General features: G+C 41.2%; 1 protein-coding gene across 2 annotated transcripts; it reads left to right on the top strand.

The window, feature by feature from the left end:
• The first annotated feature begins 73 nt into the window (after window positions 1–73).
• Window positions 74–22,366, top strand: Ikbip (IKBKB interacting protein). 2 transcript variants are annotated; one of them, XM_003476156.5, is made up of 4 exons: window positions 74–481; window positions 6,132–6,249; window positions 11,480–12,700; window positions 21,299–21,499. In XM_003476156.5, the coding sequence occupies exons 1-3, from the start codon at window positions 306–308 to the stop codon at window positions 12,314–12,316; spliced, it is 1,131 nt and encodes a 376-aa protein (XP_003476204.2). In that variant the 5' UTR covers window positions 74–305; the 3' UTR covers window positions 12,317–12,700; window positions 21,299–21,499. The 2 variants fall into 2 exon arrangements, with proteins under 2 accessions (XP_003476204.2, XP_003476205.2); XM_003476157.5 differs by lacking the exon at window positions 11,480–12,700 and having other exon boundaries at window positions 86–481; window positions 21,299–22,366.
• Window positions 22,367–23,312: the final 946 nt, after the last annotated feature.

Here is a 23,312-nt window from a genome sequence, read left to right as displayed (position 1 = left end):
GGAGCGACGCGCTCGACGTGGCATGCGTGGCCCCGCCCCCGCGCCCTGACGTCGGGACAGTTCGCGCGCGCCCGTGAGAGCGGAGGAGGGGATAGGTCAGTCGCTGTCTTGTTAGGGTGGAGGAATCCGCTGGCTGGGAGGCTTAGTGGAGCGGCTGCGAGAATGGCCCGGAGAGAAAAGGGGCTGGTTTCTGGGCGGGACTGAGTCTACGAGGGGCGAGGCTTCCCAGAGATGCTCCAGTGGCCACGTCCCGCTGCCCCCCCTGAGCAGCCATCCCCGGATCGCGGTTCTCTGGGCCCCCAGAAATGGCCGAAGTGAAGAACCGGAAGAAGCCGGGGCCCAAGGCAGCCCCGGCGGAGCCTGGGAAGCGGAGCGAGGGCAGGAGGAGCCCCGAGGCCCAGGGAGACACGCGCGGGGGCTGGGCAGACCCCCGCACCGGGCTGAGCCTGCTGTCGCTGGGGACGTGCTTGGGCCTGGCCTGGTAAGTGACGCACGGCCCTGGGCTGGGCATCGCCCGGCCTCCCACCCAAACCGCGGCTGCAGCCTCTGCCTCGCCCGGAACCCCTGCCTCAGCTCTCCTTTCCTTTTCTTTCTGGCGATTGTTTCATGAAATCATTGATTCTTCATGCTAGCTCCATAGTCGTGTCGCACACCTGATGCTGAGTCTGAAGTTTGGGAACGAGTCAGCCTTTTCTTAAAGGCTTCAGATTCGGCCAGACAGTCTGTCACAATTGCGCAGATTGAGCTTGGATTTGGGATCCTCCTGCCTCAGCCTCCCAGAGTTTTGAGATTACAAGCGAGCACACCACGCCAGCCTATTCGCCATGCTTTATTGAGCATTTAGTACACTTGGACGCTTTTACACAGTTATAAACCGTTACTTCTTGTACACTCTGCGCTGTCCCGGACAAACTTGCACCGTTCCACCCAAAAAGGTCTGTTGGATATGTGTACAACTTACAGTTGTTATGATGTCAAAGCAACATTAAACAGTGAAGTTTGGAGAATTTTTCATATTCCAGTCTATTGCATATGTTATGAATATAAACCATGCTTAGGTTACAGACTGAACTGCACCGTAAAGCCGCAAAAGCACTCTTTAAGTATTTAACAGTTGAACATTTATAAATTTTAAACTGAGCAAATAGTGAAAGATGGGTGTGGCTGAGAAAATGAATGTTAGAAATAACCTTATCCCAGCATTTAGGAGGCTGAGACAGAAAGATTGCTGTGAGTTTGAAGCCAGCACTATGAGCCACATGTGAGTTCAAAGCCATCTGGAACTACCTACCAAGACCCTGTCTCAACAAAAGACAGCATTTTGTGCTTACCATAAATATATAGGTAAGTAGGTTGGTTGATTAGGTTTGAGACAGGGTCTCACTGTGTAGTTCAGGCTGACTTTGATCTTGTTATGTATCTCAGTCTGGCCTTAAACTTGTGTCGATCCTCTTGCCTTAGTCTCCTGAGTGATGAGATCACAGGCATGTACCATCAAGTCAGGAGTAATTGTTTTTATAGTGGATCAAATTTACACAAAGCTTCTGTTATAATTCATTCTGAATAAACTTGCTGATGAATAGGATAAATTCATGAAGTCATGGATGGTAAAACAAGCTCCTGAAATTAACTTTTATTTCTTTTTTTCTTTTTTTTTTTTTTTTTTTTGTCTTTTTCGTTTTTATCGGTACCAGGGATCCAACTCACGACTGCCTGCTTGCAAGGCAGGCGCTTATGCCACTGAGCTAAATCCCCAGCCCCAACTTTTATTTCTTTTGGATGATCTCACGAGCCTATATAAGACCAAACAAAATTCTTAAAACCTAAGAATAAAGCCTAGGCTACATAGTGAGTTCAAGGCCAGCCTGGACCACAGAGTAAAACCCTGTCTCAAAAAACAACAAAACAAAAACAATAAGTCAGTCAATCAAAAAACATAACCTCCACATATTCATCTTTGAAAATTAGGAAATATTGCTTTCTAGTAATGAGTTTTAATTGCTTCTTAGCCTTTTGGCTATATTGAGTGTAGTAACAAGTTTTATAAGTTCATATTGTCCTGTCATGGTGGCACATATTTGTAGTTCTAGCACAGGAGGATCACAGGCTCAACTCCTACCTAAACAACTTAGCAAGAAAAAGGGCTCAGTAGTAGAGCACCCTAGGTTTAATCCCCAGTACCAAAATAAATAATATACTTTTAGAAAAATAGTTCATATTAACTTACAGGAAAAATGTCAGTCTGCTCTAATTATGTAACCTGGGTTTATAAGTATCTCATAATGTAGACATTAACTTGCATCATCAAAAGAAATTTATTTCAGCCAACCTTGTGCACATTTGTTTAAAAAAAAGAAAAGTCCACTTTTATAGTTTTATGTGTACAGTTAAGCCTAATGATGCTATTTATAAACTCAAAATGCCAAAAAAGAAATGAGAAAAACCTTTGCAAGGCTACACGAAATTCATACAGTTGCACTTAGAAGTCTTTCTTTAAGACCTAGAACCGTACAAGCAATTCTGGGTAATAAAATCCCCGCAGGAGGCACCACAATCCCAGATTCCAAGTTATATTGCAAAGCTATGGTGATAAACACAGCATGATACTGGCACAGAAACAGAAATGCAGATCAGTGGAACAGCACAGAGGAAGCAGAAACAACTCCAGACATGGTCAACTTTGGCAAAGAAACCAAAAACATTCTGAAGGAAACATAGCCTCTTTGATAAATGGTACTGGAAAAATTGGATATCCACAGGCAAAAAATAGAGTAGAGACAGATAATCACATGTTCTAAGCTAAAATCAAAATGCATGAAAGATCTAAATGTTAAAACAATCTGCTGGAAGATAAAATAGGTAAAACTTTAAAAGACTAGGCAAAGACTTTCTGCACAGAACCCCAATGGCACAAGAAATAATTCCAAGAATTAACAAATGAAATCACATCAAATTAAAAAGCTGCACACATAAGCGCCCGCCTTGCAAGCAGGCAGTCGTGAGTTCGATCCCCAGTACCGATAAAAAGGAAAAAGACAAAAAAGAAAAAAAAATAAAAATAAAAAGCTGCACACCAAAGGAAACAACAGTGAAGAGACAACCTATAGAGCAGGAAAAAATTTTGCCAGCTAGTCCTTGAACCAGGACTGACATGTAGACTATACCCTGTTGAGAACAAAAGGCCCCATCAATAAAAGGGCAACCAAAATGAATACACACTTCTCAGAAGTACAGGTGGCCAGTAAATACATGAGAAATGTTTCATATTGCCGGCCATCAGAAATGCAAATTAAAACTACACTGAGATGCCATCTTATCCCAGAAAGAATAGCTATCATCAAAAAATCTACTAACATGCTGGTGAGGATGCAGGGGGAAAAAAAGAACCCTTACGCATTCTTGGTGGGAATGTAAACTCTGCGGAGATCAGTATGCAGATTCCTTAGAAAACCAAAAGTAGAGGGCCGGATATAGTGGCGCACGGTTAGAAGCCCAGCATTTGAGAGACTGAAGCGGGAGAATTGCTGTGAGTTCAAGGCCAGCCTAGACTACAAGATCCTGTTTCAAAGAAGTAAAAACAGACATTCATCTGGCCCAGCATTCCCCTACAAGGTACTGAACGAGTTAAAATCACCATATTACAGTGACACATGCCATACCCATGTTTATAGCAGCACAGTTTTATTAAATTATATTTTATTGGTACATTTTAGATACATATAATGATCACATATGTCATAAAACATTTGTACCTGTACATGATTATCCATTTTTTTTCTCTCTGTAGTAACTGAATATCCCCCATTCTTGTAGACACTGTTCAACCTCTCCTTCCCTCCCCATTTACAAAAGATTTGGTTCCATTTTTTCCTCTCTTTCTCATTTTTTAACTTTTTTCCTTTCCCCTTCCCCTCTCCCTTGTTCACCTCCCCATTTGAACATTTTCCTCCTGTCTCACAATACCTGTTGTACATTTTGGTCCTTTTTTACACTTTCAATTTCTCACACCCAAGAGACAATGGATAATGGATATATACACGTGTGAGCAGCACAGCTTACAATAGCTAAATCTTGGACACAGCCTGTATGTCCACCAACAGACGAATGGATAAAAAAATTAGTTACATGCCATGAAGTACTACATAAAGGATAAACTTGAAGCATTTGTAGTTAAATGGATGCACCTGAAGACAATAATGTTAAGAGAAATTAATCATATATAAAGTTTAAATGTGGTGCAGTTTCTCTTATATGAGAAACCCAAATATAAATAAAGAGTAAATAAAAGATTTTAAGTCTCTTTCACCTCTTCATTAAGCTTTGGCATCTTTAAATGTTTGTCTTTCGGTGGAAATGAATTTACAAAACATTGTCAGTTAGTGCTTCTTAGCTTGACTAGCACTCCGCTCCTCTGGGAAATCAAAGTTTTTAATAGAGAAGCCACATCGCAGACCAGTCAAGGGCGGGGGGCAGTCATCAAATTCGCTAGCGCTGCCAGGTAATTCCAGTATGCGGGGAAGCTTTGAGCCACACTGCCTGTGTACTGTGACTCAGGCAGTGCTTCCTCTGGTTCTGCTGCAGTGCTTTTTAGCCCTATTACCCTCCCCACCCTTCAGGCCCTCTTCTCTTTATGAAAGCTTTGCTTGCATTTTTTTCCTTCTGATTTTTTTGTTGTTGTTGGCCCTTCTTTCCTCCTCCCCCACCCCTACCTTATTCTCCTCCTTTCAACATTTTTTTCCCATTTCACAATATGAATTATACATTTTGGTTCTTATTTACACTTTCAGTTTCTCACACCAGAAAAACCATGCGATATTTACACATGGGTCAGATTTATTTAAGAGTATGGCCAAGGGGGCTGGGGATTTAGCTCAGCGGCATAGGCGCCTGCCTTGCAAGCAGGCAGTCGTGAGTTCGATCCCTGGTACCAATAAAAATGAAAAAAGACAAAAAAAAAAAAAAAAAGTATGGCCAAGCTAAAAACGGGTCAAAATTTGTCCTTTATGGCAGAGTAGTATTCCCCTGTATAAAGAAAACCACATCGTCTTTATCCATTCATTGGTTGATGGGCACTTGGGTTCTCAAAATTTAGCTATTGCAAACTGCACTACTAGAAATATGAATGTCAACTGCTGCTTTTTCTGAGCCTGAAGAAATGAGTCACTAGCCAAAGTAGTGTTAATTTCAAGCATTTCTTTTGTGCTCACTGATTCCAAATCTTTTACAAGCTGGTGCTGATGTATTGTTTTAAAGATCACGGTGGCTTTTTTATGCTTTTGGCCCTTTGGTTTTGTTTGTTGAGTCAGGACTTGTTCTGTAGTTCAGGCTGGCCTTGAATTCACTGTGTAGCTTAGGCTGACCTTAAACTTCAGCAGTCCTCCTGCTTCAGCCTCCTGAGTGCTGGGATTTACATGCATGTGCCTGGCTTTGCTTCTGTAATTTTACTATTTACCAGATGAAGAATACACTCCAATTTTATTTGAGTTGTCTTATTTTTTTAATTGCTTTGGAACTGGCATCAAGCCACAGTCTCTCACATGCCAGGCAAGAACACGTAAGTACAGTCCGACAGCCATATGAGGCGTATTGTTGAGTATATTCAACTGCACAGTTTCCTCACCTTGTATCCCCTACATGTTCTGTGGTTATTTGGTAATGGCGCTTTTGTTTTTTTCTCTTTCCATCACCATCATCTGTCTCTACCACTCTGCATTTCTTAGCCTATCCTTAAATTTTAGCTTTAAAATACTTTGCTGTGCTATATTTGTTTCTCTAGCATACCTGCTTTCTAGATATTGCGAAAAGTAGTTGAGATCAGCAATCTCGTTCTAAACAGATCACGGTGTCCTCCAGAACTACTTTCTTGCGCAGGCTGCTGTTATAGACATCGCACTGTGCTGCTCAGTGCGCTGTGGACATGCGCAGAAGCAGTGTCTATTTGTATTTGCTCCTCCCTGCGCAAGTTAAGCTGCGGTCCGTGTCAATGAGCGTAAACACTAAGAAGACTTGTAGCCGCCTGTACCAGAATTGATGTTGTGCTTACCAGAAGTGGGTAGAATAAATCATCCTTAGAAATTCAAATTTAAATGACTATAGACTGGGCAGTAGTGATTTTTATTTTGTTTTTCCAGGTTCGTATTTCAGCAGTCGGAGAAGTTTGCAAAGATAGAAAACCAATACCAGTTACTGAAAATAGAAAACAGTGAATTCAGAGGACTTCAAAGTAAAATCAGTTTAATTTCAGAAAAGGTAATTATGAATTAACTTGTCTGGGAGCCGTTCCCACGATGCTGCATTTGTATATTGCTGTCTTCTATCCAGGGCTGCCTTCTTCCTGCCCGTTAAGCCGGTACTGTTTTAGTCTCGCTGGTCTTCCTACTACTCCCGGCTTTGTCCCCCAACCCAGTTTAGACTCAAGCTGCATTTTCAAAGGTCAGAGATGTCAGCGTCAGGTACCAAGAGCATTGAAAACAGGGTTGATCTTTAGCTGTCACATTAGAATAGGGAAAGCATTTGTTAAGAAAAGATAGATCCATTCTTTTTCTTGGTTTTCATCTTTTAAGTGTATAAGGACAGCCTAAAAATGAATGCTGATTCTCTAGCCAAATAAGAATTCTAGCCATGTATGAAATACACCTGTAACCCCAACAATCAGGAGGCTAACGCAAGAAGATCACAGGCCAGCCCAAACTACACAGCAAGACTGTCTCAGAAACAAAAACAAAGTTCTGATGAAAACTAAAATAACATGTCTGTGCTACCTTTCTTCAACTTGGCAGTGCAGATTCCTGCCAGATGCATTATTACTGTAACTCACATCTCTCAAAACAAGGTCAGCTGTGATCCGTAAGGGATCGTGTGGCCTTTGTCTCCTACCAGGCACCAAGCTATCACTGGGGCGTGGGCCGTATTTGTTTACTCATGACATAGGGTAGACAGGGATTTTGCTTGATGACAGGGTGGGCAAGGGTGCTATAAACATAGACAAGTGCAATTCGTAACAGCTAAGCCTTGGAAGCAGCCATGAGCAGAAAGTGCTGTGTGCACACACCACGGGGTACTGCTCCGCTGTGGAGAGATGGGCCTGAGGCGTAGAGGGAAACAGATGCACCTTGGACAGTAATGCTGAGTGAACAAAATCGGACACACAAGTTTGAGCGACACACAAGTGTGAGCATCACATGGTTTCCCTCAAATGAAAAAGCTAATACGTAAAAAAAGGATGAAATAAAAGATACTAGGAAAAAAGGTTATTGTATTCTCTGTTTCTGCCCTCGGTTTTGAGTTTCACCCCAGTGTGCTATGAGAGCTCACTTTGCAGGATTGCCAATCCTTTGGATATGTTAAGGTCTTTATTGTTGCTATGAGCATGAAGTAAGATAAATTTCCAAAATCAGAAAATCTATGAATATAGAGAGTAGCTCCGTGGTTGCCTTGGTTTGGGAGCTTGGGGCTTGGGATATGACAGCTCATAGGTAGAGCTTTTTGTTTCAGGACAACAAAACTGATGTAAATTTGATCGTGGCCATGGTTGTGCAACTCTCTCAGTATGCTGGAATCTACAAAATCACTTTAAGTTTGTATATTGTGTAATGTGCAAATTTTAGTTGCATAATGCTGATATTTAAATAAACGTAGATGCTATAAGAGAGAGACATCTATAAAATGGAGGGCCTGAGCCCCTGCAGCCTCAGGCGCAGGGCAAGGGTTTAACCCCCTAGCAGAGAAAAGCTGGGGTGAAAAGTGAGCCCGGCTAACCCACAGGAGAGGATTCCCCGGACTCAAGGTGGGGCTAGGGGCATCCCAGAAGGAAATGTGAAGACTGCTTTCTTAGGGCTTAAGTTGGAACGGGTTGTGGTTGGAGGGGGGCACTCTAACCCCCTAATAGAAGAGCACATTTCAGGAGCTGCAAAATTTGCATACTTAATTGAAAGCAAGTTTTGAACAAAATTAGATTTTCTTTCCCTGCCCCCATGCTAGGGATTGAACCCAAGACTTTTGGACTGAGCTACATCCCCATTTCTTTGTTTGTTTGTTTGTTTGTTTTTAGAGAAGGTCTTACTAAGTCAGAGTTGTCCAGCTTAAACTCAAAACTCACAATCCTGCCTCAGCCTCCCTAACCACTATTACAGACCTACAGTCATCGGACTAGATTCCCGTGTGTGTGTGTGTGTGTGTGTGTGTGTGTGTGTGTGTGTGTGTGTACCAGGGATCGAACTCACAATTTCATGCTTGTCAGACAGACACACTGCTGAGCTACATCCCCAGCTACATTTCCTTTTTAAATGAAAACTTTGGGTGACAATTTAAAAGCTTTGGGGAAGGGAATGGGGGAAAGAAAGAAATAGCAAGATACATCTTGTACATGTATAAATTCCCTTACTGAATGTGATCAATATGTATGTCTAAATTGTACCAATAAACTGAATAATAAGTAAATAATAAAAGCTCGGAAGCAGACTTTTCAAATATCATCACGGGAGTCAAGAAACATTCAGCCTTTCACAGCTCTTCCTCTCCCTGCCTGCCCTGGGGAGTAATTTAATAACAGCCGCCTTGGGACTGGAGCTGGGCAGTCACCACCATTGTGTCCCCTCGGACAAGTCCCCGGGACTTCTCTCAATTGTTTCCTGTCATTCATAAAATTAAAAAACGACAAGATTTTTGTAAGGATCGGATGAAATATATGTACAAACCCTTAGAAAACTTTCAAGCACTAACTTATGACATTAGCTCTTTTCAGAACACTGAAAAACTTAAAATGCAATGGCAACCCATAAAGGCTAGTTACACTGACGTCTTAGTCACCTATGGTTTGCAGATTCAAGCTTGAAACTTAATATCCTCAAAGTGGATTTTGTGCCTGGGGCGTTCTGCTTCTACACTGCTCTGATAAACAGCTTAGCCAGGAAATTATCCCCAGCAAAGATATGCTTGCCTGTTTAAGATACTCCTAAAACAGCCAAACCTAACACTATTACCAATGTACAAGTGTTTTTCAGAATTAGTGTTTAAAGGAGCTTGGCTTGTGGTGACGAGCATGCATTTAAATAATTTGTAAATGATGTTTCTTCAGAGTGGTCTGTTACATGTTGTCCCCACCTGTCCCCCAGAATTGCTATAGCCCCAGAGTTCTTACAGTCTTTCTTCTTCATAAATATCAACAATCGTGTGTCCTTTGTACTCTGAGATATGGGGACTACAAAAAAATCTTAAAACACATTCTCTTTCCAGAGAGAGCTTTAGAAGCTTTCAGATCTTCTCCTGACCAATGCATCAGCCTGGAAAGAGTCAGATTTCCGTCATGTGTCAGCTTTTCTCCACTGTCCCCGACTTACTGCTCCCCTAAGTGTCATTGCTCCCTGCATTCTCTCTATCATGACATTAATCCTAGTCCATGGTGATTTTTTTATCCTTAATTGGTCTCCCATGTCTCTTTGGGTCAAACATTGCCACCCACCCCAAGCTAGGGACTAAACCCAGGGCTCGATGACCAGCCAGGCAAGCGCTTTCCACCAAGCTGCGTACCTCCCCAGCCCTTGTCATCTTTTATCTCTATTTGCTGTGCACCTAGAATGATGAGCTCGCAGAAGGCACTCAGTGGATCTTATCAGAGCCAGCATGGTGGTGCACACCTAGAGTCCTAGCTCTGGGACTGAGGCAGGAGGACTGCAAGTTCTACCCCAGCCTGGGCAGTTAGCAACTTTAGTGAGACCCTGTATCAAAAGTCTTTTAAAAAAATAAGAGAAAGAGCTCTGGATGCAGCTCAATGCAAGGGCTCTGGGTTTTGGGTTCAATCCCCTAGTATCACACACACACAAAGAAAATCCTATTAGGAATCTAGGATATATGATATAGAGATCCAAAACACTGTATTAAAGTGTAAAACCAAGGGCCGGGATATAGCTCAGCGGCATGAGCGCCTGCCCAGCAAACACAGGGTCTGAGTTTGATTCCCAGTACCAAAAAAAAAAAAAAAAAAAAGTAAGACCAGGACTGATCTACTACAGAATGCTCAAAATTTTTCTATGACACTTGACAACTATGTAATGTAAGAGGTGCTCCAGGAAATCAGGCCTAGGGCTGTGGACTTTATCCTGGAGGTAGCAGGAAATAGCGGAAATGTTTTCCTTTTTGTAATTTTGTTTTTTAACCGTGTGCATTGATATACATGGAAGCTCTGTTTTGGTTTGCTTTGATTATGACTTTTTGAGGCAAGGTCTGACTATATAGTTCATACTGATTTTGAGCTCACTGTGTAGCCCAGGCTGGCCTCGAACTCACAGCAGTCCTCCTGCCTCAGTTTCCCAAGTGGTGAGATTACAGGTGTGCACCATCACATAGCTTCATAGTTTTCAAAGGTTAATCTGGGGGTAGGGTAGGATGATACAGAGAATAGACTGGGAGCAGATTTTAGTAAGACTTACAGAATACTTGGCTTTGAAGTCTTCAGTTGTGGCCCCACCGAAATGCTTCCATAACTTTTTTTTTATACTTTTTTTTTTTTGTCTTTTTTCCTTTTCATGGGTACCGGGGATCGAACTCACAACTGCCTGCTTGCAAGGCAGGCACTTATGCCGCTGAGCTAAACCTCCAGCCCCCGCTTCCATAACTTTTTCTGTTATAGTACAGACTTGGCTAAAGAAAAAAAAATTTTTTTTCAGACAGAAACTCTTTCAGAATCATAAGATTTAGGGAAAGCAACAAATTCTACAGAGTCGTAGTTTATAAAAGGCCAAATGAGCCAGGCATGGTGTCACATGCCTATAATTTTAACATTTGGGAGGCTAAGACAGGAAGATTCCTGTGGGTTTAAGGGCAGCCTGAGCTACATAGTTCAAGACCAGCCTGAACTATATAACAAACCCTGTCTCAAAAATAAATAAATAAATAAAAGGCCAAATAGGACCAGGAATGGTGGCACATGCCTATAATCCCAGCATTCACAAGGCTGAGGCAGGAGGATTGCCTCCAGTTCAGGGTCCACTTGGGCTACCTAGTAAGTTCATGGCCAGCCTAAACAACATAGTGAGACCTTGTCTCAAAAACCTACACACACACACACACACACACACACACACACACACACACGTACACATATACGTACACGTACACATACACAGAAAAACCAAATGACCTAAAATTTAAGTTATTTTTCGTGGAATGAAAAACAAGAAAATGTGATATACTTCAGACTTCTCAACATTTTCTTTCTTTTGAAAATGCCTTTGTGCAAATGTACAAATATCTGAGACTATAAATTCATGTATATGTTTTTCTAATATACAGCTAATTACTAAATTTGTTAAAACAGCCATTCATAAATGTTTTTGTCAGTGTAATTCTGACATATTTGGATATTTGAGACATCTTCTGAATTTGAGTCTGGGAATGTGTTATGGTCCTAATTATTAACGTGTGTTTCTCTAATCAAAAATTACTAAGTAGCCTTGGGAATTGTTTTGTGTTATAAATGCAGCTTGCGTCTACTGAAGGTATCCTGCAGGAAGCCACATCCTCCAGGTCTTTGGTGACCCAGTTTGAGCAGGAAGTATCCGGCCTCCAAAGACTCGTGCATGACATGGAACATAGTGAAGAGATGCTCACTCAAAAGGTGCAAGTCCTTAATGAGAAATTCCAAAATATTACAGATTTCTGGAAGAGAAGCCTCGGAGAAATAAGTGGTAATACAGACATTTTCAAAGCAGAAGCAAAGCAGATACATTCTCAAGTTACTGTCCAAATTAACTCAGCTGAGCAGGGAATGAAACTGCTCACAGAACGGCTGAATGATTTGGAAGACAGCACACTGCGAAATATTAGGACAGTAAAAAGACAAGAAGAGGAAGATCTCATGCGAGTGGAGGAGCAGCTTGGCTCCGATACAAAAGCAGTCAAGAAGTTAGAAGAGGAGCAGAAAGCCCTCCTCGCCAAAGACGAAGATCTGGCCAATAAACTTTCCAGCTACGAACCCAGAGTGGAAGAATGCAAGATGCATTTGCCAGCCATCGAAAATGCTATTCACTCCGTTCTCAGAGTCTCTCAGGACCTGATGGGAACAGAAAAGAAAATGGAAGAGCTGACCATGCAGATGTTTAACCTAGAAGACGATATGCTGAAAGCCGTGTCCGAAATAATGGAACTGCAGAAAAGCCTGGAGGGGATTCAGTATGATAATAGCATATTAAAGATGCAGAATGAACTAGATGTTCTGAAGGGGAAAGTGCATGATTTTATAGCATATTCAACTACAAAAGAAAAGGGAACTTTGGAAGAATATAACCTAGAAAATAAAGAAATCAGTGATGATTTTTAAGTTCACTACATATATTCTGATGAACCATATTACTGTATGTAATTGCGATATGTCCTGTGTTTTTGAGTTATGTTGATATTTCTCACTTTATTGAAAAAAAGTGAGATAGCCACACAAATGGATTAGCTACACAATCAAGGCTTTTTAAGATCGAAAAGTTGTTTAACTATTTCAAATAGAATTCTAAACTATGTATTTCTCTTCTTTTAAGGCAATATAATTAATTTTTAAAATATTTTCCAATAATGGACAGCATTAGGAGTTTAACCTGTTACGATTGGACCCAAATATATATTGCTGTCTTAGAACCATATTTTTCCTTCTAGGAACTATTGAAGAGCATTTCCCGTTTTGCTAAGTGGCCCCAGCCTTGCTGTTACTCAGGTCTGTGTCTCTCACCTGTTGGTCACCTGTGCCTGCTGTCAGGCTGGGTGGTAGATAATGCGCCAGTCTCGGCCAGCGCCTCACTTTCCTTTGCTAATTCACTGCATGCTGAGGATCTAGACCACCAGGTTCATAGGCACTAAATCTGATGCACCCTGGGGAGAGTATGGAGGTTTTTCTGTAGATTAATGTGCACTTTGTAAAAACTATGAATCCTGGGAAATAGTTTACTTTTTGTTAAGGTTCTAAACTGTGTTACACTCCTAAGAATTTGAAAATATGAAAATATAAAGAAGTATGTTTTTATTTTAGCCCTTTCCTAGTAGTTGTATATGCTCCCAAATATGAATTTGTGAAGTATCTTTGTTTACCTGGGCTTTTAAAGTTTGAAATAAGATTCTTGCGTTTGCTAGACACATAATCTCTTGATAAATTAGTCAGGTTAAAATAAATATTCATGAATAAGCCTGTTTTAAAGAGGAAAAGGCAACATAACAAATGGTAATAATTATGGTGAATAAAAGCTATGTCATTATTCTAAAGATTCCCCAAAGTTATGGAACTAAATTTGCTTCACTTTTTTTTTTTTTTTTTTTTTTTTTTTGAGAAACAGGGTCTTGCTGTGTAGTTGAAGCTGGTTGTGAACTCACTGTGTAGCCCAGGCTGGCCTCAAACCTGCAGCAGTCCTCTTGCCTCAGCCTCCCAAGTGCTGGGATTGCAGCCATATACCACCACACCTGGCTCACATACTGATTTTATTTTATTCCAAGTTGTAGAATACAGCTGAGTACATTACATAACTATATATGGAAATTCGGTTCTTTCTGCCAGTAACCATCCCACTTTTATAGGCTGTTTCAGTCAGATTAAATGCACAGAACTGGAAACTAGTGATTATAAAACCAGTGATTACAAATACTCTGGCATTTTTATTATGTAAATTTGCAAGTTTTTGGAGAAACTTCAAACGCACAAGAATTAGGCCTGTGGTAAACAGCCGTAAGTTATAAAAATAAGTCTGAAAGAGTGCTATTATTGAGTCATAGTATTAATCTAAAATCTTTTTTTCCTTTTTTTTTTTTTGATATGGAGTTTCATTATTAGTTCAGGTTGGCCTTGAACTCAGGAGTCCTCTTGGCTCAACCTCCCAAGTACTGGGATTGCAGGCATGCACCACCACAGCCAGCAAGTCCTAAAATTTTAACATGACTTGACTTCTGAGTGTCTTTAGTTTTTATCTGTGCACTGAAAAAGCTATACTTTTATTTAAATGTCAATAAAATAGATTATTATGACTTATAAGAGCAAAAAGCAACAATCAATAGATGATTGGACAAAGAAAATATGGTATCTATATATAAAGGAATACTATTCAGCTATAAAGAATGACAGGTTTGAGACATGTAAGAAAATGGATGGACCTGGAAAATACAGCACTGAGTGAAATAAACCAGACACATGAGCTCGAGTACCATACGGAGTCTCTCATTAGCGTGAGGCAAAGTGCAAGCAAAAAGAACAATCAAGGATGATAGAAGAGGACAAGGGGTGGGACCTCTTGTAGTAGAGAAGTGGACCAAGGATAAGGAGGGGGAGGGGAGATTAGAAAAACACAGACAGGCCATGTTCAGGGAACCTCAGTGACCATAAACAGTGTACGCCATGACATGAGCTGAGATTAATAATAACAAGAGTGAAAATCAGGACGAGGGAATTAGAAGAGAGGGGAGGAAATAAAAAAGAAGCTGTAGTATTTACCTGTACCCGCCCCCCAGGATGATTGTAAACTGTATGTACTGCAAACATACTAATAAAATTATAAAAATTAAAAAATAAAATACATTATTAATTTAATGGGAACCTTGTTGTTTCAACCTCCATCTTGTTGGGACAGATGTAATCTCTTCACTGTACTTCTTTGTAAATAATTCACGCATGTGGTGTGTGTGTGTGTGTGTTTGGTCTGTCAAGAGATCTGATTCAAGCCAGGAAGGATGGTGCATGCCTGTTGTCATAGCACTTGAGAGGCTGAGGCAGGAGGATTGCTGTGAGTTCAAGATCAGCCTGGGCTACAGAGTGAGACCCTGTCTCAGAATAACCACCCCCCAAAAAAGAGAGATGTGATTCAACTTTGATACTAACTTTTAAATATCAGGGTAGGGTCAGGGATGTAACTCAGCAGCACAGAGCCTACCTGGCAAGTGCAAGGTCCTCAGTTCAGTTCCTGGTACCAAAAAATAAATACGTATGTACATGCATACCAGGTAGTGGTTATTGAAATTAAATGGAAACAAAGTGACCGCCATGCTCTAAAATACATTTAAAAGGGAAATAGAAATGGCACTCTCTAAGTATCACATGAAAGGGGCTGGAGATTTAGCTTAGCGGCATAAGCACCTGTCTTGCAAGCAGGCAGTCGTGAGTTCGATCCCTGGTACCGATAAAAAGGAAAAAGACAAAAAAAAAAAAAAAAAAAAAGAGAGAGAGAGAGAAAAAATAAGTATCGCATAAAAAAACTTTTAAAATGTGTGTTTATGTATATTTTTTTCTAAGAGGTTTTTCTGTCTAAAAGATTGTCTTGGATTTATGTACATGTAATCTTTGTTTCTTCCGTCCATATGAGTAACACAATTAGTTGAAATTTCAAAAAACTTCCCGCAGAATACCAAACCACATCATTAGTCTTTAAGGAAATTGCCAGTACTCTAAGACATACTTTGTATCATTGTACTTGATGATAAGTTTTATATTAATTCATTATAGAGTACTGAGTTCATGTTTTTTTAAGTGTAGCACAAATAAAACAGTTTTATGAAGCAGGCACCTCCTTATTTTTAAACCATTGGGTGTAAAGATTTAAAATATAGTAATATTTCCTAAAATTCTGCCTAATGATCTGAAGCTGTTGACTGTGGACATTTGTGTTTTATATTAGCTCGTATTCCCTCATAGAAAAATTAAAGCAGTGAGATACAAAGTTAATGGTATTATCTGAACTCTCAACCTAATTTTAGACATTTTTATGAACCTGTAATGTTGATCCATTTGACATGATGTCTTTATACAGTACAATAATGATCTAAATTCACTACACATACCAAAAAACTTCCATTTTTTTATAGAGTTCATATTTGCACAATTGCAAAAGCTCTTCAATTCTCCCAGGTTAACTCACTTGTGAACTATTAATTTACTACAAACCATAATGCTCTCTGCCAGCTTCACAGCAGGAAAGAACTAACGGTATATGAAGTCCCTACCGTGCACCAGCAGTGTGCTAGCATTTTACGTGTACTTACCACCATTTCTCCCTGCAGCTTCCTTGGCTGAGATGCAGCGAAACTAGCAATCTATTTTTCTTTTTTTTTTTTTGAGACAGGGTCTCATCGCAGTATTCCAGACTTGGCCTTGAACTCTTTATGTACCCTAGACTGGCCTCAAACATGCTACAATCCTCCTGCCTCAGCCTCCCAAATGCTGGGATCATAGGTGTGCCCCATCATGCCCAGCTAAGATTAGCAATTTTGTAATCATTGCACCTGTCCAACTGCAGAGGCTGAAGACCTGCTGCCCTGTGATTCACCCTGCTGCTGTTCACCCAGAGGACTGAAAAAAATAATCACAGAAAATCTGCCAGCACAGCTATTTTGAGAATTCAAAGGTGCTAGTAATTGTCCAAATGGGTTGTCTGCCATGTTGCCACTAAATGAGGCTGTTTCTCAAAAGCTGTTAACTGTGCTCCAAAATTGATTAAGCTTTGGGCATAAGAAGGAATCAATAAATGTTGAGAAGATTGGGGGAACCAGGGTGGAGAAAGCTGTAGCGTGGAGGAATCTTCCACACTGCATTCTTAGGCATTTTATGTAGGCGCTTAGTTTTTAAATACTAGAATAAGAGAATTATACCAAATAATCTCTAAGATCTCTTTTGGTTTCTAATGTTGTTGTTGGCTTGGGGTTTTTGGTTTTTTGAGACAGCATCTTGCTACATAGTTCAGGCTGGTCTTCAATTCACTACATAGTCGGATCCCACCCCCGTGCTGGGGTCCCAGAACCATACCACCACGTCCACCCCTGCACTTTCCAGTGTTCCAAATGGCAGGGACCAGTATTCCCAGATCGTCTAGTAGAATTCAGAGACCCCCTAGCAAAGTGTTTGTAAGGGGATTGAACTGTGTTGCTGTGTGTATAGTCTAGACAATATTTAACCTTCCACGACCAAATCTAGCTCAGTACCTTGCATATATGATAGGAATTTGGTAAATATTCAGATTCCTTAGGGAATCTTTTATCTACTGATAAATTCTCTAACTTTTCTATTCACCCTAGGCTTGCTTAAACTTTAAATGGTTTTTAAAAATTACTCAGTATAGTAGTTTCAGCTGGGTGTGGTGGCACATGCCTGTAATCTCAGCACTCAAGAAGGCTGAGGCAGGAGGATCGTTGCAAATTCAAGACCAGCCTGGGCTACAAAGTGAGCTCAAAACCAGCCTGAACTGCATGTTGAGACCCTGTCTCAAAAAGATAGGAAAAAAAAAATAGATAGATAGATAGATATGGCAATTTCTAGATGATTACTATGTTGTATGGAGTATATCTTTAAAGTTCCTGATAAATTGCTTTTATATGCTACCAAATCAAACAGCAGTTTTTTTTCTTAATGGCCTAATCCCTGTAAGAGTAAGCCAATCTCTTTTGAGGTATCTTAGTTGAATAATGCAATTGAGCGACGTTTACTCTACCAGTGTGGGCCCATTAATAAATGATAACCTGTACTGAAGTAGATGACAGGAAGTCACCACTCCTTTCACCCTCGGGAGACTGTTTCAGCAAACACACTAAACTGAAAACTTTCTCCTTAAAAATGAAGCCTGGTTTTGTAATCACTACTTGATTTCCTTCCTTTTTGTGAATACTGCTTAATGTCATACTGAAAACAACATTTCACAAGCTAACCAAAACAACCAAAAGCCCTGGGCCGCCTGGGCCACCTGTGCCACCAGGAATTCATGCAGCGTAGAGCTACTGAGGACAAAAGCCCCACAGCTTCATTTGCAGTGTTGGCATTGGAGGGAGGGAACGCTGCACTACATCCCCAGCCGTTTTTATTTTTTTATGTTGAAACAGTATCACGTTGCCCAGGCTAGCCTCAAATTTTCGACCCTTCAGCTTCAGCCACCGGAGTAACGCAGATTCCAGGGTGTGTCACTGCTTCTGACTTCTTAAAGCAAAATTTGAAAGGAGGAAGAGTCCCTAAGTAGTCCTGACTCAGTCAGTCTACTTCCCCATTTCAGCAGTGCATTGTAATTCTTTTCCAACTAGATAACGGTTCCTTTTCAAAGCTGCCTCAGAGTAATATTCTGAGCATATTGCATTTGTATCTCCATTAACTATAATAACTCCCTGCCACTCAGGTAAGCTGGGCAGGTTAGCCCAGGTGATGATGCATACCTGTAATTTCAGTACTCTAGAGGCTGAGGCAGGAGGATCACTGCAAGTTTGAGGCCAACCTGAACTGCATAGAAGACCCTGTGTCAACCCTCCCCCCACGAAAAAAGCCCATTAAAATTTTGAAAAAATAAGAGTTATTTTAGAAAAAATTTAATTTTTTCTTTGTTTTTGGTCTTTTTGAGACACATTCTGTCTATGCAGTTCAGGCTGGCCTGGAGCTCACTTTGTAGGCCACACTAACCTTGAACTCACAGTGATCCTCTTGCCTCAGTCTCCCCAGTGCTAGGACTACAGGAATGCACCACCATGCCCACCTTAAAAATTTTAATCTTTAAAGTGCATGTTTTATTTTGTGAAGATATTTTGCAGCGTACACATCTGCTATAATTATTCCTTGTTTTCTTTTCCTACGTTTTATATAATCCATTTACTGACATTCTGCTTCCAAAAGAGAAATGACAAATGTACTGAAAGCAGACTGTTCTCAATCATATTAGCACAGTAGAGTTGCTGAATCAAACAGCTATACTATTAGTAGGGTTATAATCTCCTATTTTAGCACAAACTGCTTTTCTAGAAACACATTGAAGGTTAAATGTGCAAAAGTCAAAGAGCTGACTTACACACAACAAATGGAGCTCCCTCTCCAGAATAACCAGCGTGTATCTGTCCTCGGGCATAGGCATTGACCGTGTGCTTCTAGCATTTTCCATTTGTTTTCTATTTACCTTCCTGAGTACATAGTCCATAAATTTATATTAATCTTCCAGTTGAAGCTATTTCAACTTTGTATTGTTTATGAAACCTACCCCCATTTTAGTTACTTGTTTCAGTAGCAAGGATTGAACTTAGGGTTTTCACACTGAGCTACATCCCCAGCCCCTTTGTCTTGTGTTTTGAGGCAGGGTCTCACTAATTCACTAAGTTTCCCAGACTGGGCTGACACGTAAGCTCCTCCTGCCCCAACGTCTGTGGGATGACAGGTGGGTCATCCCGCCAGGCCCCAGCCAAACCTCCCCGTTTTATCTCTATGATCAAGGCTTTCACTTTCCTGCTTTCATCTCATTTTATTAATAAAGTTTCAAGTATTAAAAGTACAGCTGGGTGTGGTGGTGCACACCTGTAACCCCAGCACTTGGGAGGCTGACACAGGACGATTGCTGTGAGTTCGAGGCCAGCCTGGGCTACATAGTTCAAGGTCAACCTGAACCACAAAGTGGTTCAAAAACAAAGCCAATGGACTCAAATAGATATTTCTGAAAATAAGACATACAGCCAGTGAGTATATGAATAAATGTTTAAATGCTTAACTTCACAAAACATGAAAGAAATGAAAAAGCTACAATATCACATCACGCTTAAGAGTATCTATTATCAAAAAGATAAATGACAGCTGTTGGCAGCATATAGAGAAATGAAACCCTTGTCCACCGCTGATGAGAATGTAAATCAGTGCAGCCATGAGGAAAAACAACCTGAGTGTTCCTCAAAAACTGAAAAACAGACCTGCGGGCTGGGGATTTAGCTCAGCAGCATAAGCGCCTGCCTTGCAAGCAGGCAGTCGTGAGTTCTATCCCTGGTACCGATAAAAACGAAAAAGACCAAAAAAAAAAAAGTAAATAAAATAAAAAAAGAAAAGAAAAAAGAAAAACAGACCTGCAGCCACGGTGCTCCGGAGAGTGTAGCCCGCAGACAGAAGCCCTAGTAGGATCCCTGCAGTTGCATGGTCTCTGCAGCGTCCCACTCAGTGTCCCGAGGACTGGGGATGCAGCTCAGTGGGGGACTGAAAAGTCTGAGCATCATCAGGGGACAAATGGATGGAAACGCAGTGCCCGCAGTGGAGGCTGCTCTGCTTGACAGGAATTCTGTCACTCCCGCCGGCGGCGGCGGGAGCACTGGGTTAAGTCAAATAAGCTCTGCTGAGAAGACAAGTGCTGCATGACCTCACCTAGTACGCGGGATCAGAGTCCGACTCATGGGGTGAGCGGAGACTGTGCCGAGCAGGGCCTGGAGGCGGCAGGGGTGGGGGCCAGGGAGATAAAGAATTGCTTCTAAGACAGTACAAAGTTTCAGCTAAACAGGATGAATATCTGGGGATTACTTATAGCATTCTACCTATATATAATAATGATAATGTACCATATACTTGAATACTGGAAACAGAGTTTATGGTAAAGGTTCTGACTCTGGGTATGGTTGTGGACACCTGTAATCCCAGCACTCGGGAGGCCAAGGCAAGAGGATTGCTGTGAGTTTGAGGTCAGCCTGAGCTTCACAGTGAGTTTAAGGCCAGCCTGAACTTCATAGTGAAACCAGGCCTCAAGATGCCAAAAAAAAAAGCCAGGTGTAGTAGCCACACCTATAATACCAGCATTCAGGAGGCTGAGGCAGGAAGATCACTGCAGGTTTGAGACCAGCCTGGGCTACAAAATGAGCTCAAGGCCAGCCTGAACTGCATAGTGAGACCCTGTTTCAAAAAGAAAAAAACAAGTTTAAAATGAAAAGGTATGTGCAATGATAGATATATTAATTGGCTCGATTTAATCATTTCACAATATATCAAGGCATAACATTGTACACCATACATACACACAATTTTTGTCAATGTTACCTTAATAAAGCTGAAAAAATACAGCCAGGCATCATGGCCTGCAACTAGTCCTTCCTACTCAGAAAACTGAGGCAGGAGCATCACTTGACCAAGAGCAGCCTTTGGCAACATAGCAAGACCGTGTCTCCAAAACAGCAAAACCGAAAGCTGGTAGGAGAGAGGGAGAAGTCCCGCTGCTCTCTCACCACCACTCCACTGGAGGAGACTTCTGTTTCCTTCACTAGTAGCAGGAAGCACGTCACTGTCTCATTTCGCTCACTTTGTGACTGTACAGTGGGCCAGTGGCACAAAAATCTTCACTAAGAAAATGCGATTTCTAGTGACACTTTATGAAATTTCCTGAATGTTTTCCTTCTTGCACATTAACACACGTAAATTGCTTTAACAGCTCTTACCCTTGAAGCCATCCTTTACCGTGCACTTTCCCCAAAAGCAGTAATGTTGTGGTCAAGAACACCACTTAGAATTTAAACTGAGTTTTAAATATTAAGCATCAGATGACTTTAATCATTGTGGTATTATTGTATTTTCTTATAGTCTCAGAAATGTGACGCTATCCTGGAACAACTGAAGGCTTTTCAAATCGTTGTTCATCTGAAGCAGCTACAGGAGGAAATTTATAACGTAAAATCTTGGTCCACCAGGATAACGGAAAATCAGGAGATGCTCAACAGCAGTCTGACAGCTCTTTCTCAAGACGTTACAAAAGCAAACCAGAGTACAACCTCCATGGCAAAAGAGATTGGCCTCAAGATTACAACTGTAAAAACAGATATACGACGTATTTCAGGGCTAGTAACTGATGTGACATCCTTGACAGAGTCTGTGCACGAACTGGAAAATAAAATAGAAAGTGTAGAAAAAAACACAGTAAAAAACATAGGAGATCTTCTCTCGAGTAGCATCGACCGAACGGCAACACTCCGAAAGACAGCGTCTGAAAATTCACAAAGAATTAACGCAGTGAAGAAGACGCTGACTGAGCTGAAGAATGATTTCAGCAAGCACACCGACAGGTTTTTAAGCTTGGAAGGTGACAGGGCCAAAGTTCTGAAGACAGTGACTTTTGCAAATGATCTGAAACCAAAGGTGTATAATCTAAAGAAGGACTTTTCCCGTTTGGAACCGTTGGTAAATGATTTAACGCTACGCATTGGGAGATTGGTTACTGACTTACTACAAAGAGAGAAAGAAATCACTGTCTTAAATGAAAAAATATCTAATTTAACAATAGTCCAAGCTGAGATTAAGGATATTAAGGATGAAATAAGACACATTTCAAATATGAATTAGTTTGGCATTATTTAGATTAGACTGGGGGTAACTCTCTTTGGGACAGGGTCTCACTATGTAGCCCAGGCTGGCCTTGAACTCACAGCAGTCCTGCCTCAGCCTCCTGAGTGCTGGGATTACAGGCATGTGCCATCACGCCTGGCAGTAACTTTTTTTTTTAATGGGACCACTTACAAGAAGGCAGGTAACCAGAAATAATAATATTTTGGAGTGAATACCATTTTGTGTTTGACTGTTTTGCACAGTAAAAATAATTTTAACATGTTGAACATTTGAATTTTCAAAATAAAGGTGTTGAATGTGCACTCACAACTTTGTACAGCAAGAACCTCATCCATCCCCCTGGTGTACACACTCTTTTACACACACACACACACACACACACACACACACAGTCTTCAAGCTCTTCAGAGACTGGGTGATGCTTACTCACACCTGGTGAGAGTGATCTTCCCTCCTCAATCTGCAATTTAAATATTAGTTCCTTCTGGGGACACCGTCAGAGACACGCCCCGAAGTCGTGCCTCATCAAGTTGACCCATAAAAATAACTGTCACACCTGGAGGTAGAAATGGAGGCGGATACAGGCTCAACAGAGGGACAAAGCTTGTTCATTTGTTTGTGTGTGACAGGGTCTTGCTGTGTAGCCCAGGGTGGCTTTAAACTTGCTATCCTCCTGCCTCAGCTTCCCAAGTGCCAGGATTACAACTTCATCCCTCTCACAAAAAAAATTTGAGTACTCAAGAATGTTCATTATTTTGATTGTGAGGAGGGTTTCATGGGTGAGACACATGAGTCTAAAATCAAATTGCGGGGCTGGGGAAGTAGTTGAAAGGGCAGCACCTGCCTGGTAAGTGTGAGGCCCCGAGTTCGATTCCCGGTACCAAAAAAGAAAACAACAAAAAAAAAAGCCCCTAAAATAAAAATCAAATCATACCCTTCAAATTGTTACAACTTAGTGGATATCATTCCTCAATAAATTTGTGTGTATCCACAGAGTATTAGCCCCAATTTCAAATGCCTACGGTAAACCATGTGCAGAATCCCAGAGTTAGTGACCTCCAAGAGAAAGGGAGTTCACACCATAGCAGCTCATCCCTCGCCCTCGGCTGTTTGCCGTGGAAGAGTTAGCTACCTACCCCACTTAATAAGCCTTTGTCTTCTCTTTTTTGGGGGTACTGAGAATTGAACTCAGAACCTTACCCTTCCCAGGCAGGCACTATGCTATTGAGCTGTATCCCTGGCCCATAAACAACCT

This window comes from Cavia porcellus, unplaced genomic scaffold, assembly GCF_034190915.1.
Source record: "Cavia porcellus strain 051 isolate PalLab524CR breed Dunkin Hartley unplaced genomic scaffold, mCavPor4.1 scaffold_8, whole genome shotgun sequence".
Lineage (NCBI taxonomy): Eukaryota > Metazoa > Chordata > Mammalia > Rodentia > Caviidae > Cavia > Cavia porcellus.
This window is presented reverse-complemented; position numbering and strand designations above follow the sequence as displayed.